The following is a 20,078-nucleotide window of genomic DNA, read 5'->3' as shown; positions in this document are numbered from 1 at the left end:
ATACAACCCAGCCTCTTTAGAATATGACGCTGATTTTTACAAATCACGCTTCATTCGACATTGAACATATGGCATTGTGGTTCTGAGAAAAATATATCTCTGACCAGGAGTTCTGTCATTAAGTTTACATTTATCAAGCACCTCATAAAATTCTATTTACATTTTAATGCATATCCCTTTCTATTGCAGAATGTTGCTTACACAAAAAATATCTATTAGGATACTGCAACAATCACAAAAACTCAATAGAAAAATAGCTACATTAAAATAAATATTATCAAATTTTAACCAGAAGCAATTTTTAGTTAATTCTTATCCATTACAAAGATTCTAAAATGTAGGGCTTAGTTTTCAAGAGTACATGCTAATATTGCCACTATTTCTTTCTTCCAGACTAAAGCTGAAACATAAATCCCTGTCACCTCAGTTGGCATAAGAAATTCACATACCAATGTGAACAGAGAAAGGCAAAGGGAAGGAGTATAAAAACTAGGAGAGACATGAGAGAGGTATTTTTCATTTCTTCCTAAATAGTCAGCCTTTCATAAATGCTTATTGAATGAATACATGTACACAACTTTTTTTTAACCAAATGAAAGTGTTGATACAAATTTTGTACTTGAGGTACATTTTGAATTCATCTCATACTTTTTGAATGCAATTTCAGATGAAATTAAAATTGTTTTTTAAAGTCTGTGGTATAGATTCATCATTATCTCTGCTTCTTATTTAAAAACAAAAACTAGAAAAAAGACTTTTATGAATCTCCGAAGATACATAATACTCTACAAAGACTAAAGAAAATATGATTTTCAAATATTTGCAAGTGAATTTTAAGAGCTATTAGGTAACTTCAAAAATCTAGTTAGGCACATTGTATTCTTTTAAACTATTGGTCATAACATAATAAATAGTTCAACATAAATGAATTTGAGCACGAATCATATATCATATATTACACGAAATAGAAAAGATAGATACGATCAATATCTCTTAAAAAAAAATCCTAGAGGGGCTGGCCCCGTGGCCGAGTGGTTAAGTTCACGCGCTCCACTGCAGGCGGCCCAGTGTTTCATTGGTTCGAATCCTGGGCGTGGACATGGCACTGCTCATCAAACCACGCTGAGGCAGCGTCCCACATGCCACAACAAAGAATATACAACTATGTACCGGGAGGCTTTGGGGAGAAAAAGGAAAAAGAAATCCTAGAAACTTCAAAGGAGGATTACATAGTAACTAATATACAATTTTTAAAACAAAATGAATATACAAAATAGAGATATCAACTAAAAATTGTGTGCAGTTATTAAATCTTTTAATAAGTGATGAAATGAAACCTGTTAAGAACTGATGTACTACACAATGGCATCAACGCTATGTTAAAATGATCAGTAGAAGGTAGTTGATACAGAGATTCAGAAATGTAAGCTACTGCTTGTTTTAGATTCTTTATGTTTTATTAGAAAAGCAATGCATTCATTTTAGTAATCAATTTTTATCTTCTATATGTATTTTTTTAATTTCCCAAAACCATTCTCCAGAGTTAACCATTTAAAACGCATTTATATATTTTATTATTCATCCTACAACAAAGACTTAGAAGTAGTCAAGATCGTGGTAAATAGCCTAATTACAGAAAATAGTTAATATATTTTTATACTACAACATTTTGAAACCAATTTTGTGTTAATTGAAGAATGATTTTTTTCAGGCATATTACTGAAGATTTTTCTGCCAGAGTATTAGTTTCCTAGAGCTGCCATAGCAAATTACCACCAACAGGGTGGCTTAAAGTACAGGAATTCATTCTCGCACTGTCTGGAAGCTGGACGTCCAAAATCAAGGTGTTGGCAGAACTGGCTCCTACTTAGGACTCTGAGGGACAATCTGTTCCACGCTTCTTACCTCGCTTTTGATGGTCGCCAGCAATCCTTGATGTCCCTTGGCTTGTAGATGTGCGACTCCAATCTCTGCCTCCGTCTTCATGTGGCATTCTTCCCTGTGTCTCTGTCTCTCTTCTCCTCTTCTTATAAGGAGACCAGACATATAGGATTAAGGGCCTGCCCTGCTCCAGTATGACCTCATCTTAACTACTTAGACCTGCAATGACCATATTTCCAAATAACATCACATTCTGAGGTTCTGAGAAGGACATGAATTTTGGGGGCACACTATCCAAGACAATGCCGTTCAGTTTCCATTTAACATTGAAGAAAAAATTCCCGTAACATAGAGGATCCAAAAATGATTGATGAAAAAGGTGAACTATTGTTGAATGCAAGAGTGTGATCTTTTAATTTCTAATCAGATACCTGGTTGGGAACTTTCTTTTGGGAATCTTTCTCATTTATAACTATGACTTACATACAAACAGAAACATAACATTTGCAGGAAGGATTCAGGGGATTAAGCTAGGTGCATTCATTTGTTTCTAATTTGAGCACACAGTTCCCTAGAATATTTTCTATTTCTTATTTCACTGCAGAATTGTTCAGATTTGAATAAAGCCTCTAAAGTAAAAGCAATAAACAAGTTTGGGAAATAAAGTTAAATTTTACAGAGGTAGATAAAGTAAGTCTGAGGTAAATTCAAGTATTTAATTCTTATCATATGCCCATATAGTTCTGTTGATATTTTATTCACTTGTATTCAATTTAGAATTTGCAATCACAATTGAGAAGATGAATTTTTCCTGTATTTGAATAAATAGTTTACTAAGAAAATTAATAGTATAAATATGATTTCAAAGATAACTACTTAAGAAAACAATCATTTACATGCACCTTTAATTGACATGCCCATGCACCCTTTGACTAGTTATCTTACTTATCCTTCAGGTCATGACACGAGCACCACTTTGTCAGACCTGGTTTCCTTCAGTAGATGAACTCCCTACCAGGTGTTCTTGCCGTACCCTGCATCGCCTCTTTGTAGTATTTACTACTGCAACGTGTCAATTTTATATCGATTTTTGTGATTATTTAATCTAGCTCTCTTCCCCTAGACTATAAACTCCACAGGACAGGTACTGTGGGCTATGTGTATTCTACTCACCACTGTTTCTCTGCCTAGTTCTGTACTTGCTGAATAACTGAAAAAATTAAAAGTGCATATTTATGTATAAAAAGTTGATATGTGAATTATGACTCAATCTCATCAATTTGTTAAAGAATCCTCTAATAAGTGAACCTTTCCTGAATAAACATTTGACAATTACAGCTACTATCTGTAAGTAAAAACATTAAGGGTGCATTGATTTTAATAACTTGAATACATCACAGACTTTTCTATTTCAAATAGACTTGGTTGAATTACTTTGAATAGCTCAAGTGAAAAATGAAGGAGTCAAATGATGAGAGATTTTATTATTTATCAAAGGCATTCTGGGCTATTATTAAAATAAACACAATTGACTTTAAATATAAGTTTTGTGAAACATTCTCTGTGAGGGCTCTTAGACCAAGTCTACATTTACTTTGCAATCTATGAAAACACGGTATATATCACAATGAAAAATCCCTTTAAGACAATGAACACTATAATTTCAACGATGAAATTTATCGGTATGATACATTTAAAAAATAATACTTGAAAATTTAAAATTTGCATAATATGTATATTTGAGAAAGCTATAGTGATTAATTATTCCTAAGTAGGGAAATTAAAATTCATTCCACGATCATTATTAATTATTTGACCCATAGAAAGTCTGTTGCAAATCTGAATATCTAAATTCAGAATTTAGGGCATGCAGCTATAATTATAATCTCTCTCTTTTGACAACTTGAGTTAACATTTAGATAAATACACATAGTATTCTTTTTTTTTTAAAAAAAAATTTCTTGTTAGAGAAAGGACTGCATTTCAAAAGTCAAATAGAATGCTAAAGCAAACACATTTTTCCAGTTTTAAGATGCTGCTGCTCCTTGAGTTGAACTTTCTGTGTCATGCTAATATTTCCAACATTTTCTTTTTGACAAAAGAAAAAGGCTAAATACTCTCAATTTCCACACATATATAGTACAGATCTCTATATCACGTACTTTCTTATATTAAGCTGTGCAGGAATATCACATGAAAAATATTAAGAGAAACTGTGAGGGAAAACTTGAAGGATCAGATGATGATAACTTTCTTTCTCATAATTTGACAGCCGCTCTAAGCTTGGCCGAGCGCCCTCTGGGGTTATCCTCTACATCCTGATCTTCTGGAGTAAGCACCTTCTTGTGAATCAGTTCCCACATTAAAGGGGCCCTTCCCATAGAGCCTCCCTCCTTGTTTTTATGACCTGAACCCAATTGTGAAGATTGTATCACCTTCTGTCTAGCACTTAGGTTAAACCTTTCTGCCATGCTTATCCCAAGCAAGAATCGTTTGACAATGCGATCCTCTAGTGAATGGAATGAGAGGGCAACAAGACGACCACCAGGTCTCAGAAACTTCTGAGCTGTCTTCAATCCTGTGTAAAGTTCATTGAGCTCATCATTCACAAATATTCGAAAAGCTTGGAAAGTCTTGGTAGCAATATGGGTGGATCGTTGTAGCAAGTCTTTTCGTGCATAAATAGCAGAGGGAGGAAATGCACCTACAAACAGATTTTGTAAAAAACAGGAAAAGAGGACAGGTAACGTTAATATTTTCCACTGTAAATCTACTGAGTTGTGTTGTGTGTATGCATATTTCAGGAACTAAATTTCCTTAGAAAATTGTGGCATTTCATCCATACTTCCCCCTTTTATTTCCAAGCATTCTACCAAGGTTTAAAACTGTTATGTCAGAAACATCCTTCATGACTCACAGGGCTAACTGGAGTCAAACACAGAGTAGAGAAGGAGAAAGAGGCAGCATATATTTGAAGAAATAGTAGTGAAAAACCTCCCTGAGAAACATTAACTCACAGCTGTAAGAAGTTCAATTAACCCCAAATAGAATAAACAAAGAAAACTGCACCTCACCACATCATAATCAAACTACAGGCCAAAGATAATGAGAAAAATCTTGAATAAAACAGAAAAATAATACATTACACAAAGGAGAACAAAAAGTATGACTAACAACTCATTTCTCATTAGGACAAGGGAGGCTATAAGACACTGGAATAACATTCAAATTGTTGAGGAAAAAAATCTGTCTTCCAAGAAGGCTATTCTAAAACTACTATTCAAAATTAAAGATTCAAAGACATTTTGAAATAAATAAAAGCCAAGAGAATTCATTGCTAACAAGTCTACATTCAAGAAATGCTAAAGAAAATACTTCAAGCTGAAATAAAATGATAACAGGTGATAACTTGGATATTCAGAAAGGAATGAAGGAAGAAAATATACATGATTAATGTATTATATAATTATATTACTCTATATTGTATATATTATATAATATTAATTATGTTATTTTATATATATTCATTCTCCTCTTAATTTCTTTAAAAGACAGGATTTTTTAAGTAAAATTATAACACAATATTCTTAGGTTTATAATACAGGTATGCATATGTACTTATTTGACAGCAAAAGCAAAAAGGATGAGAGTGGGTAAATGAAACTACACTATTGCAAGGTTCCTACATTTTCCTGGAAGTTAAAGTTGATATTGTGGTCCCTAGAGAAATAAATAAAAATAATGCAAAGAAATAAAGCTAATAGAGAATAAAAATTGTCCACAAAAAATAGTGTTTAACACAAAAGAAGGCAGAAGAGAAGAACAGGAAAACAAAAACGAGACTAAGACAAGACAAATAGCAAAATGGCAGACAATAAATCCAAATAAATCAATAACAACATTAAATATAAACATATTAAACACTCCAATAAAAATGCAGAGATTATCTGACTGAGAAACAGTGAGACCTAACTACACATTGTTTGGAGAAATGCACTTTAACTATGAAAACACACATAAAAGTAAAAGCAAGAAAAAGGTTGTCAAAAGATATAACATGTAGACAATAAGTGTAAAAAACCTAGAGAGACTATGTTAGACAAAATAAACATTTTTTTTTTCTTTTTGCTTAGTAAGACTGGTCCTGAGCTAACATCTGTTGCCAATCTTCCTCTTTTTTTCTTTTGCTTGAGGAAGATTAGTCCTGAGCTAATATCTGCACCAATCTTCCTCTATTTTGTATATGGGTTGCCACCACAGTATGGCTGATGAAGGGTGTAGGTCCGTGCCTGAGATTTGAACCTGTGAACCCAGGCCACTGAAGAGGAGCACACTTAACTTATAACCACTACACTGGGGGGCCAGCCCCCGAAATAAACTTTTTAAAAGAAGAATTAGACCCAGAGAGAAACATTTCCTATTGAGAAAAAGACAGTACAGCAGTAAGCTAGAACTATAAATGTATATGCACCAAATAACATAGTTCTCAAGATTTAGACATCTCAGAAAAAGACCCACATTTATATTGGCAACTGTTTTTTGACCAAGTTGTCAAGTGAATTCAATGGAGAAAGAACTGACTTTCAGTGAAAGTGAAGATCTGTACAAAAGAAGAAGAACTTCAACCCTTACTGCACACTATACGCAAAAATTAATTCAAAATGGATCACGGACTTAAGAGTAAACACTAAAATCATAATATACATATCTGACAAACTCTCTTATCCAGAATATATAAGGAAATCTCACAACTTATTAATAAGTCAAACAACTTATTTAAAAAAGGGGCAAAAAACTTGAACAGACATTTCACAAAAGATAGACAAATAGCCAAGAAACATTTGTAAAAATGTTCAACACCATTATTAGTTATAGAAATGCAAATTAAAACCACAATAAAATACCAATACACACTCACTAGAACTGCTAAAGCCTAGAAAAATACAAACTACTGAAACTGACTCAAGAAGAAATAGATAATCTGAATAGATCTGTTACAACGGAAAGGATTGAATCAGTAATCAAAATCAACCCACAAACAAAAGCCCAGGTCCACATGTCTTCACTGTTAAATTCTGCCAACCAGTCAGAGAATTAATAACAGTACCTCACACTCTTCCAAAAAACTGAAGAAGAGGGAACACTTCTCAAATTATTCTATGAGACCACTATTAGCTTGAAACTAAAACCAAAGACATCACAAGAAAGTTACAGATCAATATCTCTTATAAATATAGACATAAAAATCCTCAACAAAATGTTAGCAAACCAAATTCAGTAGCAATCTTAAAAGGATTATACACCATGACCAAGTGGAATTTATTCCTGGAATGCAAAGATAGTTCAACACATGAAAACTGACTGATGTAATACATCACATTAACAAAATGAAGGAAAAAAAAAATGATCATCTCAACTGATGGAGAAAAAACAAATGAAATATTCTTTCATGATAAAAACACTCAAGAAACTAGGAATATAAGGAAAGTACGTCAACATAATAAAGGCCATATATGAGTACCCACAGCTAACATCATACTCAATGATGAAAGACAGAAAGCTTTTCCTCAAAGATCATGAACAAGACAAGGATGTCCACTTTCACCACTTCCCTTCAGCATAGTATTGTAAGTATTAGTTGGAGTAATTAGATAAGAAAGAGAAATAAAAGGCATTCAGATCAGAAAGGAAGAAGTAAAACTCTCTCTGTTTTCAGAGCAAATAATCTTATATGCAGAAAACACTAAAGTTTACACACACACAAAACCCTGTTAGAACTAACAATTCTAACAAATTCAGCAAAGCAGCAGGATACAAAATTAACATGCAAAAATTAGCTGTGTTTCTAAACACCTACAATGAACAATCCAAAGTGAAATTAAGAAAACAATTCTATTCATAAAGCATCAAAAAGAACTAAATACTTAGGAATAAAGTTAAGAAAAGAAGTGCAAAATTTATGCTAAGAAAGGTACAAAACTTTTTGGAAAAAATTGTTTAAGATGGCAATACTCCCCAAACTGATCTAAGATTCAATGCAGTCTCTATCAGAGCCCAGCTGACTTTTTGGTACAAATTGACAAGCTGATTCTAAAATTCATACAGAATTGTGAGAGACCCAGAACAGCCAACATGACCCTGAAAAAAAAATTAAAGAATAAGATATGAGGACTCAAACTTATGGATTTCAAAACATACTATGAAGTAATGGTAACTGAGACAGTGCTGGTTCAACCATAGACATAGAGATCAATGGAATATAATTGAAAGCCCAGAAATAAACCCATATATCTACGATCAACTGATTTTTTTTTTTTTTTTTGAGGAAGATTAGCCCTGAGCTAACATCTACTGCCAACCCTCCTCTTTTTTACTGAGGAAGAGTAGCCCTGAGCTAACATCCATGCCCATCTTCCTCTACTTTATATGTGGGACACCTGCCACAGCATGGCCTGACAAGAGATGCGTAGGTCTGCACCAGGGAACCGAAATCAGTGGATCCCGGGCCGCCGAAGCAGAATGTGCAAACTTAACTGCTGTGCCGCTGGGCTGGCCCCTATGATCAACTATGAATTTTGATAAGGATGCAAGACCATTCAATAGGAAAAAACTAATCTTTAGAAGAAATGGTGTGGGGACAAGTGGATAGCCACATACAAAAGAATGGAGTTGGACCCTTAATCATATATAAAAATTAACTCAAAATGGGTAAAAGACCCAAATGTAAGAGCAAAAACTACGAAACTCTTAGAAGAAAACACAGGGATAAATCCTCATAGCTTTTAATTTGGCAAAAGATTCTTAGATATGACACAAAAATCATAAGCAACAGAAGAAAAAAATAGATAATTGGACTTCATCAAAATTAAAAACTTTAGTCCTTCAAAGGACACCATCAAGAAAGTGAAAAGATAACCCAAAGACTGGGGGAAAAACCTGTAAATCAAATATCTGACAAGGGATTGTGTTTATAATATGTAAAATAAGCAAATTACAAAATAATACATGTATAATATTATTTTATAATATTTTAAAACATGCACACCAAAATAGACAAGCCCCATCTACTTTTCACGAATTGGAATTAACAAAAAAATATTGATTTTTAAATTAATCAACAAATATCATTTTTCTTAGACTTACTCCATTGGCATACAAATGATATTAAAGTATAATGTTCAATGAATTTATACAGAAATTTTTAATTTAATTTTTGATTTGATTAATCAAAACTCTGTATTTTTATTTCTAGGAACACTATCGCATGGAGAAGTAATCTTTCCACTCCAGACTTCCTGTGCATGAAGATCTGAGAGCACGATGCCATCCTGGCACTGACTCCCCTCACACACTTCTCACAGTAAGGTGACTTATACAAGGCTGGTGCCTTATTGCACATTTTAGCAGTCTGTAGCTCCAGTAGTGCAGTAAGACATATCTGACTGATCTGCTTAGGGAACTGGACAGAGAAGGGGAGAAATAATATCTTACATGTGCCAGGGAGCTGAGAACCTGGCTGCCTGAAGTCAACTAAATCAATGGTATGGGCTCACTCTTTCCTCTACCAAACTACTTTCCTGAAGGGCTAGAAAATGTTAGACACTGGGGAATTTATGTTCTAATGGCCAGGTCTCTCAGACACAGAACGTCAAAGGCAACACTGGGGAGGGAGGTCAACTTCCTTCCATTTGCTACTCAATTTCTCCATTTTCCAGGGAAAGAGTACAGTCACTGGGAAACGTGCTTCGAAACATCCTAAGGGTCTGACAACACACGCAACTCGTCACGTTTAGGGTTTCGATTTAGAGGGTGTTTCAGGAAGGCTCCTTTCCTGAAGGACTTCATGAGGCAACACTAATTTTCTCAAAGGAGGGATGTAATATAAAATATATTTTAATGTACATAAATTTTAACATAAAATAGGAGGTAAACATTCATGAAGCACATGGATCAAGAAATACTGCAGAATATTTTTGCTTTAATGCTTTAAAAAATTTTTTTCTAACATTACCTCTAATATTTTGTAGAAATTAAAAGCATGGCTCAGCATGGTAATGGCTTAGCTTTCTTGGCATTTTCCTCATATTTCAAAGATACATATTTGAAGACATGGGTTTTTGTTTCCCCCTTAAAGATTGGCACCTGAGCTAACAACTTGCCAATCTTTTCTCTTTTTGCTTTTTCTCCCCAAATCCCCCCAGCAGACAGTTGTATACTTTTAGTTGTGGGTCCCTCTAGTTGTGGCATGTGGGATGCCACCTCAACATGGCCTGATGAGTGGTGCCATGTCTGTGCCCAGGATCAGAACTGGCGAAACCCCGGGCCGCTGAAGCAGAGCGGGTGAACTTAACCACTTGGCCACGGGGCTGGCCCCTGAAGATGTGGTTTTTAACACAGCGCCAAATTAGACATGACTGGCTACATATTAACTAAACTGATGAAATAATAAAAAGGCAGAGAGCTTAACAAACGATTGCTTACTTTTGTCACTGAATATAATTTTGAAAACTAAAGAAAATAGCAAATGTTAAAATAACAAAATAATGTCTGAAATCACCACAAAAGTTCTAATATAAACAATGGTATTGGTTCATTTGACACTACAAAGTATGGCAGGCATTTCTGTTTACTGGTGAAAATGGCACCTTCCTATGGCAGAATTATAGTTTATAATTCATTCAGCCAGCTGTCTGTGAGACTGTGAGATTCCTGACTAATTCTTTCAGTTGATAGAATCTGTTTTTATTTCAAAGTATTCACATAAAGTGAGGCTTTATTAATATTTGCCATTATGCAACTTCAAGTTTATATAATTTCATATTCACCTTAAGTACATCTACACTATATATGAATCTGGAGCTGACAAATTAACATCACTGTGATCAGACAAGCTTTTCTTTTAGGCCTTGCCAATATCATATCATGGAGAAAGAAAAAGAGCTTTCATTTATACAGCTATGCATTGCTTAACGAGGATATGGTCTGAAAAATTGTCCTTAGCTGATTTCATCATAGTGTGAACATCAAAGAGGGTACTTACACAAACCCAGATGGTACAGCCTACTACACAGCTAGGCTATATGGTACTAATATTATGGGATTATCATTGTATACACAGTCCATTTTTGACCAAAATGTCATTATGTGGCACATGACTGTATTTAGGAATGAAGGGTCCTGAAGATAATAAGGTAACTTTAATCCATGTAGCCCATGTAGCTTTAATCCATGTAGCCTTCTTCTGGGGCTTCCTTACTTTTGTTTAGGGAACTGCAATCTGGACTATGTCCATTGGGTTTCCTGGAAAGAATTTCTAGGTATGTCCTGTCAACCTCCTAAGTCTCATCTTTAGGGACCAGGAGATGACAAATGATCGCAATGGGCACCGTGTTTTGTGGAGCTTTTTGGTGCTGTTCTGAAGATCAAAGGCACATATCCTTCCTTATTTAATTAGGTTCAATTTCCAGGGCTACCCTTCATTTATGTCTGTAATTTATAGGAAGAAAGGTTGGCAATGCAGATTGTGTAAGATGAAATAAAAAAGCAACAAAAGAATATAAAACAGCATATGGTAATGAAATTTAAAGTAGTAAAAAAAACATCAACTGGCAATGGTACAAACAGACAAGAAGACAAGAAAAGACAATCCTACTATCAAGGATTAAGCAAGGTTCTCTGTCTGAATTAGAGAGTTTAAAGACAATGAGTAAATGTCCTGTGCCTCTGAGGTAGCAAAAATGGGTTTCCTTGGGAAAGTCACTGGTCAGAGAACAAGGGAGAGACTTCTCTCAGGTTTGCACAGATGAGGCAGGAACATCTGTCTACAAGTCATTGGGGAAAAGGATTCAAAAGCTATACCAGATCCCATGCCCATCCGTGTGCTGGACTCGGAACTAGGCCACAGGAAGAAAACACTGTGAGACCTGGTCCCCGCTCTTGAGGAGCTCACTGCTTGCAATCCTTCTTCCCCTTCTCAGCTCCATATCCTGTTACCAGAAACAGAAACTGGGCCCTCTGCTTCTCCGTTTCCTGAGTATAATCACAGAGTCTTCTATGGCTAATTCACTTGATTAAGGCATAGAGTAGGTAAGACAGAAAATATGGATTCCACCACAGTTTGGGTCATTTGGGTTGGTGCTGAGAGGAAATCTCCTTTTTGTGTTTTCTAGTCCGTCAGTGGCCTTAGTTGACACCGGGCCAGTGAGCACCAGTTCTGAGTGGGAGGAGGAGCGCCTGCCTCTCGTGCGGCCCTCACCACACTCTGCCATGATGACCAGGTTCCTCGTCTGTCGCACTCACTGGACTCTGACCTCCCTGGCAACAGGACTACTTCGTGTTCACTCTCAGATCCCTCAAGCTCAACAGAGAAGCCTACGCTTCTTAACTCTGACTGCACACCAGTCACCTGTGGAGCTTCTGAAACAGTAAAGTCCAGACGTGCTGAATCAGTTTCAGGGGTTTATTACACAGGATCACTACTTTCAAAAACCTTCACAGAGGATTTTGACTTGCAGCCAAGATCGAAAACTACTCCAGTAAACACTCTAGTGTTTGTTGAAAAGATAATGAATAGATAATGAATAAAGAAAATAAATGGATAAATGGATAAAAATGCAGCATCACTACTACAGTTTCCTTCACATCATTGGATGGATATATGAAGAACATAAAACTCAGTCACATCAATGAGTGACTAAATAAAGAGCATAGTATTTTTAGTCACAGAAAACCTTATGAGCAGAATTTAAAAATACTGTCATGAAATAGGTTCTGTCCTATATCCTACTTTTTTGACTAAAGGTGATTGTGGGTACCAAATTATGATTTTAATGGAGCAGTTGAACTCTCAAATTTGCTAGCAATTTCAGTGTCTCAATAGAATTGTTTGCATGTATTTAAAGATATCCGATGCTGACTGGGACTGTCCTTAATGAATCAATCATTTGCACATGCAATGGTGCACTTGCAAAACTAAGTTTAACCTTAGGAAATGCAAGCTTGCAAGCCTTTATTAACTGAAATGAGCAAATGTGCAAGGTGGATTTTATTTTTGCTTGTTTCTTTTACAAAATAAAATAAGGTGTGAGAATGTAATGGTAAGATTTTGAAATTTGTATTTAAAAAAATTCATCAAGAACTTCAGTCATTTAAGTCCAAGTTTTTCCTCCAAAGATTAATGCACAATATTGTTGAGATTTTATGTAGGCTTTATGTCACTTAACACCTATGAAATCCCAAACGACAAATTTTCTCAATTCTTCAAAATAGCAGAAGTTTTCCTCCTAATACTTTAAAATAGCAAAATTATGTCAGTAAAACGGACTACAAAAGGAAATTAAAAGCTAATATACATTTAATAGCAAGATGTTTTCAAGTTAAGTACACTTTAAACATGTATATTGAAGGGCCAGCCCCAGTGGCCTAGTGGTTAAGTTCAGTGAGCTCTGCTTCGGTGGCCCAGGTTTGGTTCCCAGGTGCAGACCTACACCACTCTGTTAGCAGCCATGCTGTGCTGACAGCCCACATACTAAAAAACAGGGCAAGAGTGGCACAGATGTTAGCTCAGGGCAAATCTTCCTCACCAAAAAAATAAAAAGCATAATGTGAAAAAAATGTACATTTAAAAGTAAAGGTACATTAAATTCACTATGGGATAACAAGTTCTAATTTCAACACAATTTGGAGACATTATTTGGAACTTACGTCTCTCACAGTAATGTTGGGAAAATTCATGACCTAAGAGATTGGTCCTAGCTGTTCAAGAAAGTTGTTAAAGAATTCTGCCTCATTAGAGGCACTCCCTTCTCACATTCCAGATCAGGTTTGTTGTTGGTACTCTCTAAGTTCCTGACAGTTTCATATCCTTACTCTTTTCTTTCTCTCATATCAGCAAATTCTGATTGCTCTCTATCTGGAATACATCCAGAGCCTACCACTTGTCACCAACTCTGTCAACTGCTATCACGCTAGTCCAAGCCATCACCATTCTGCACACAGCCCCCAGACCAATCCTTTTCATGCAAAAGTTTGATGCTGTCATTCCACTGTTCAACATGCTAGTGTCTTCCTATTACATGAAATAGGCACTGAAGTTCTTGCTTTGGCCAAATTCCCTATGTCATATGCAGCCTCTGCTTCCTATGCTCCCTTTCTCTGACCTCACCTCCTGACCCTGCGCTCCTACCCTTCACTGAGCCAGGGCATGGTCCTGTCTGGGTCGTTCGACCTGTATCTAGAATACCTGCCTTCACATCCTGGATGGCTTACCCCTGCTTCATGCAGGTCTCTTCTCAAACATCGCAAAATTAGAGAGGAAGTCTCTGACTACACTTATGAAAAACAGCACCCTGTCACTAGAGTCCCCTTTGTTTTATTTATTTATTTTCATTATACCTTATCAGGGGCAAATATTTACTTGTTTCCATCTGTCTTCTTCCACCAGAATACAGACTCAGTGAAAATAGAGACTTTGCTCCTGCTATAAATCCTTTGCACCGAGAAGAGTCGGTGGATGGAAAGAGTGATTACATTTATACTTTAAAGTTATAAACATAGTCATTGCTAAAAAAAAAAAAGCAGCAAAAAGAAATATTATCAGTTGTATATGAAGCAAAATGCTAATGTCAACTACTCCTTAAATTTCACCCCAAGAGGCAACCAAGCGGTATACTTTCCAACTTTTTTCTTGATAGACATTTATGACATTTTGTATATAAAGTATGTATACATATATATTTATGAGAAGGGAACGATCTGCACAATTATCTATAACTTGCCTTCTTTACTTACCTTACTTTTGAAAGTAATTTCAGTTGTACAGATGCATCATAATTCATTTCGTTTATTCATTTAACAAATGTCTGTAGTGTCCAGCACAGCCCCAGCTAACTGGAAATGCAACAGTAATTAAGACAGAGGCAGTCTCTATTCTAGTGGAGCTTATGTTGCCTCCACAGCAGGAATATTTAGGATATTTTCTGTTTTGCTGTCACCAAAATTGCTTCAGTAAACATGTGACCTGCGTATTTTAAATTTCTGCATGGCAGAAAACTACAAAGTAAAACAGTCACAATCTGGGAAAAATATTTGTAACTGTATGTGAACCTGTGATGCTATGCCTCTAGGATTAGAGTTCTTAAGTCAAAGGCTACTCATGCTCATTTAGATTTGGATCACTACCTCTAAATTTACTCTCTAAATAGATTGTACGAATTTTCTTCCATGAATATTATATGCGAGAGGCCATCTCCCCACATCCTCACTAGTACCAGAAATTATCTCTTTTTTTACCCTTGATTAATAGTCCAGTAGTAGGCAAATGATAGCTTACAACTGTTTTAATCTGCATTTCTTTGGTCATGAGTAGAATTGGGCATCCTTTCAAATCTAATGGCCATTTGATTTCAGGTATGAATTGCTTGAACAAACTCTGTTCTTGTTTTCAATGTGATGTTGCTTTTTTCCTTATTAATTTAGAAGAGCTATTTATAAAATAAGGATATTAAACTCTTTGTATCTTATATATAGTTGCAAATATTTTTCCTGGACTGTGACTGTCTTTTCACTTTGTAGAGTTTTTCTGCCATACAGAAATTAAAAATTTCTATATAGACTTTTTTTTTATGTCCTTTAGATTTTACCAAGTTTAGGAAGGCTTTCTGCATTCACTCCAAAATTATAGATATAATCAACTCTATGTTTTTCTGGTATACTTTTGGTTTTATTTCTTACATTTAAATATTTAATCCATAGGAAATGTATGTTTTAGTATGGTATGAGGTAGGCATATAACTTAATTTGTAAAAAAACTATGTAGCAAATTGTCCCATTTATTAAGCGGTACATTCTTTCCCTACTCATTTCAAGTACCACTTTGATCATATGCTACATTTCTATATACAAATAGATCTGCTTCTGGATTCTCAATTGTGTTCTATTGATGTATTTCTCCATTTTTCTGCCAATATCAGATTATTATTGTGGTTTTTTTTCACAGTACATTTTGCTATCAGGTGGGGCAAGACATGACCCCTCCCCATTATCCTTCTTTCCAAAGTTTCTTGGGTATTCTCATGCATTTAGTATTCCAAATTAAATTTAGAAACAATCTTAAAGTATATAATAATAAATATTTTGATTGGAATTACAGTAAACTTCTAAAGTGATTTGGATAAAACTCACATTATCATAATATCAAAACAATGCATCCAGGGAACATAGTGTTTCCATTAATATTTTACATGTCCTTCATTAAAGTTTAATAGTTGTCTTCACCTGAGTCATGGTCAGGCTCTTTGTAAGTACTGTGTTTATACATATACATTTTAATCATACCTCTGGAAAAGCATAAGAAATGACAATACTTACATTAAGACAACATGGTATAATAGAAATGGCGATGAACTCTAGAAAGGAGAAACTAGGTTCAAGGATCAGATCTCTCACTTTCTTATGGCTATTTGATGTGGAGCAATAACACTTAACTTCTGAGTTTGTTTCTCCACTAGAAGATGAGATTACAACACTTCTCACAGGATTATTGTGAAGATCAAATGAAGAAAGTGTTCAGGAGCACCTAGCGCATACTTGGCACAAAGCAGCCACTGTACGAATGCCATTGGCGTCTTTATTTATTCACTATTCTCAGCTGCAAAATGGAGCAGCTGATGAGGGGATTTCGCACGTTAATTTGAAGGTTCTGCCAAAGGAATTCTACTTTCATCCCGGACTAATAGAAGAGTAGGTGGGAGAGAGGGCTGTTAAACCCCCGGAAGCACCTGAGTAATGCTGATTGGATTTGGGCATCAGACTAAAAGACCCCAGCATCAAAAATCAAGTATAAAATTTTCCTTATGTACAAATTAATGGTGTACTTATAAGTTTACAGAGTAGTATTTAGGCCTTAAAAGTATGAAGACAGCATGGCATAGGAATGAGAAATCACTAAAAAATATTTTTACTTTGACCTTGACTATTTAATAATTGATGCTAAGAATTCTAAGAACCCTAATTTCAGTAACCTAAACCTTCCAGGTTGTATTACATTCACCCGGACAGGAGATTATTTCTCGTAATTAAACTTCTAGATTCTTCTTGCCATGTAAGTATACAACTTGTATCCTGGCATTTAAGCACACAATTTTTTCCTCTATTCTTTTCTTATTCCTTTGCTCTAGTTTTCACGGAGCACCTTTCTGCACAGGTTATCTTCTTTCTCAGGCATACTTCCACAAGGATAAAATATATTCGTGAGTCATTTTATACCATGCCTTTTGTTCCCACAGTTCCAAAAACCCCAGTGTATTTAGTCCATTTATCAGCTGAAGACATCTGAGGCTACTAGAAATTGTTTATATTAAAACTGGCATCAGTAATATTTGGTAAAATTCAATAATTATATCCTGAATAATATATCGTTCTTTCATTTAGCCAACACTTATTACACACAATGTACTAAACACTGAGGACTAAAACATTCATGAAGACACAGTCCTTGCCCTCAGGAATTCACACCCACTGAGAATGATATGCACGTATTGGGAAGAGGCCTGCAGAGAAGGATTGTACGCACTGTTAAGGGAGCATAAAGAGAAAAAACCCCAGAATCTTGACCCCTTACAGACAGCATTTTCCAAACTACTGTTCTGGGAACCAGTGACCTTGTGAACTATTGCACCTTCAGCCCCCAACGGAACACCAGCAGGTCTGCTGTCAAGTAAGTTCCAGAAATGCGGCGTGCTACACTCCTCGGAGATCCACAATATCCATCAGCATGGTAAACTTCTGAAGATAACTGTTTAACTTTGTGTACCTAGCATTTCCAAACTTTTTGAAACAGAAACTTGCAATTTTTAATAACAACTATCCATTCCATAGGATTTGTTTTTCTGGGTAATGTACTTGGGAAAATACTGAAAGTAGGTTTTGTGTTAATCACTTTCCACTTATCTTAATTATGTCATTAACTCCCCTATAATAATTCTGAGATCTAAGAAGTAGATATCTTTATTTCCATTCAAAGGTGAAGAACTGAGGGGTTAAATGTCTCTTCCCAAGTTCACAGGGATTGTAAGTAGCCAAATGGAAACTCAGGTCTTTATAACACAAAGTCCACCCCTTCACTCTGTTTTGTAATATAGTGTGAACTTCCTCAGAAGAAAGGCGTAACATTTCTGGCTAGTTCATCTGAGAAACACATCCTGAAAGCTCAGATCATCAATAGTTTTGTTTATTTTTTCTTTTAAACAACTTATCTTATTATGTAGGTTTGTAATTTTTCAGTTTCCTGAGATGTTCTTGAGTTTCCTTGTCTTTAAAGTGTACCCAAAACAAGGATACAGTTTTAAGATGGTATGTTCACCAAACCATCTCATCTCCTTTTTCCTGATTAGAATTTAAGGAAGTTAAGATGAAATCACGTGGTTTAGAGTGATTTCCAGAAGCTCTGATTCCATGTCTGGTGTTTCATATAACACTCATTTTCTGGGAGAAAACGAATGTGGAATCTTTACTTTAAGCCTGAATAGCCTTTTACTGAGAGATGTTGTAATGGAACCCAAATCACTTTGCATCAAGTTGCAAGAGTTTGGCTTTCTCTCCACATTTCCCTTGGGGAGATGGGCATTGTCAGGCCTAAAGACTGCGCATCTGGTGGCGGCAGCAACTGCCCTGGTCTCTTACTCTGGGAACGGTAATGAATACCTTTGGCTTTTGTCCTTTTCGTTCTATTGAAAATAATGTTTTGTTAGCTCAGGTTATTAGACTGTGCATTTGTCTCTCTTTTTCATCAGCTTTCTTGATAGTGGGTTTAAAAAAGAAACAGTTGCTGCTGCTGCCATTATCAAAAGACTTTTTGGGTAGTTATAGATTACATGTTTTTGATTAAGAATCCAGACTCATCCAATGCAGTACATACTGGGCTTTTCTCGACTCACCTGCTAGGAGGGGAATGTTTTACAGTTGTTATTATATTCTAAAAATGAGTGCTTAATATTCTCCAGCTAAGTAAAATGAGGGGACCAGCTCGTGTACAATTAGGAATAAAGGGCTCAAATGGCTAAAGTCTTGGGAAATTAAAGCCAGCTCCTTTTATCTCTTCTTTAACTTCTTGAGAAATGTTGCAAGAGAAGACTGAAGGATTTCCATACACTTGTCATTACGCATTTCCTGTAAATACACAATTTTAGCCATGACAGGGCAGTGCTCCTTGCTCTCATTCTCAGTCTTGAATGCTCTTCTCCCTCTTCTTAAAGTTGATGTCTACTCATCCGTAATACTCACTAAGGTGCCACCTTTTCAAGGAAGCTTTTGCATGACCTTTTTATAAATATTTCATCTAACTACTTACCACTCTATACTACTTGTCTATTAACCTCTACTAGGCTGTAAAAGGTCCAAATACCTCTTCCTATTTTCCTTTATATCCCCAGTCCAAGGTCTAGGGCCTAGTGCACAGTAGGTGGCAAAAGAGAAAATCCACTTAATGAGAGATATTCTTTCCGTCCCACAGATCAAGATGTACCATAAACAGTAGGCTGAATGTGGAAATTCATGTGCTCTCTGCAGCCTTGGTAAGATTTTGTGTGTCTGTGCAGCGTTATGTGGAGATACTCTAGGGCTTCTATCAAATTCCCAAATGCACCAGGGACTCCAAAGTAAGTACATTCCTGGTGAAAACACACTGAGTTTGCTGAGTTTCCAGCTTACAACTTACCACCTTTAATGATACCACCAAAAAAGCCTCTGCCTTCATTTAGTCTTGCTTTGTTTTTCTTTAACTCCAGGAGGATCACCACTTAGCACCATCGGAAGCATTGACTGAGAAGCTCCTTCCAGCCCTGGATCAGTGAATACTCAGTTTTCCTCTGACTCACAAGGGATTTCACATTAAAAGTAAGATAAAAGCTTGCTTAGTAACAGTCTGCACTGTATACAATAATAGAACTCAATTTGTATGGGGAAGTGGTAAGATAGATTTCATTCATAAAAAACACCATGCTTCTGGCTAAATAACTTGAAGTCCCAGAGAGAAACGATCATTTTTAGTTCTGGGATACCCTTATGCTACTTACACTTTTTAAAATTTAATACATTCACATGTTCAAATGTATTGAGATTTTTAAGCTTGTGAATGAAATTAGCAACGTGCTGTGGCTGTCAATGTGATGCATTGCAATTCCTCCTGAGTGGTAGGGTTT

The 20,078-nt window shown here is 35.7% G+C and overlaps 1 protein-coding gene across 10 annotated transcripts in view; it reads right to left on the bottom strand.

Moving 5' to 3' along the window:
* Positions 1-1,438: 1,438 nt before the first annotated feature.
* METTL15 (methyltransferase 15, mitochondrial 12S rRNA N4-cytidine) overlaps positions 1,439-20,078 on the bottom strand; it is a 189,471-nt gene continuing 170,831 nt past the window's right edge. For all 10 annotated transcript variants that reach the window (XM_023646203.2, XM_070273491.1, XM_070273486.1 and 7 more), the window contains one exon: positions 1,439-4,585. In XM_023646203.2, coding sequence (XP_023501971.1) covers positions 4,140-4,585 — 446 coding nt within the window. In that variant the 3' untranslated portion in view covers positions 1,439-4,139. The remainder of the gene's footprint in view (positions 4,586-20,078) is intronic.

Source organism: Equus caballus, chromosome 7 (genome assembly GCF_041296265.1).
Source record: "Equus caballus isolate H_3958 breed thoroughbred chromosome 7, TB-T2T, whole genome shotgun sequence".
In the NCBI taxonomy this organism is placed as follows: domain Eukaryota; kingdom Metazoa; phylum Chordata; class Mammalia; order Perissodactyla; family Equidae; genus Equus; species Equus caballus.
Note: the sequence above shows the minus strand (reverse complement) of the source record. Positions and strands in the feature narration are given on the sequence as shown.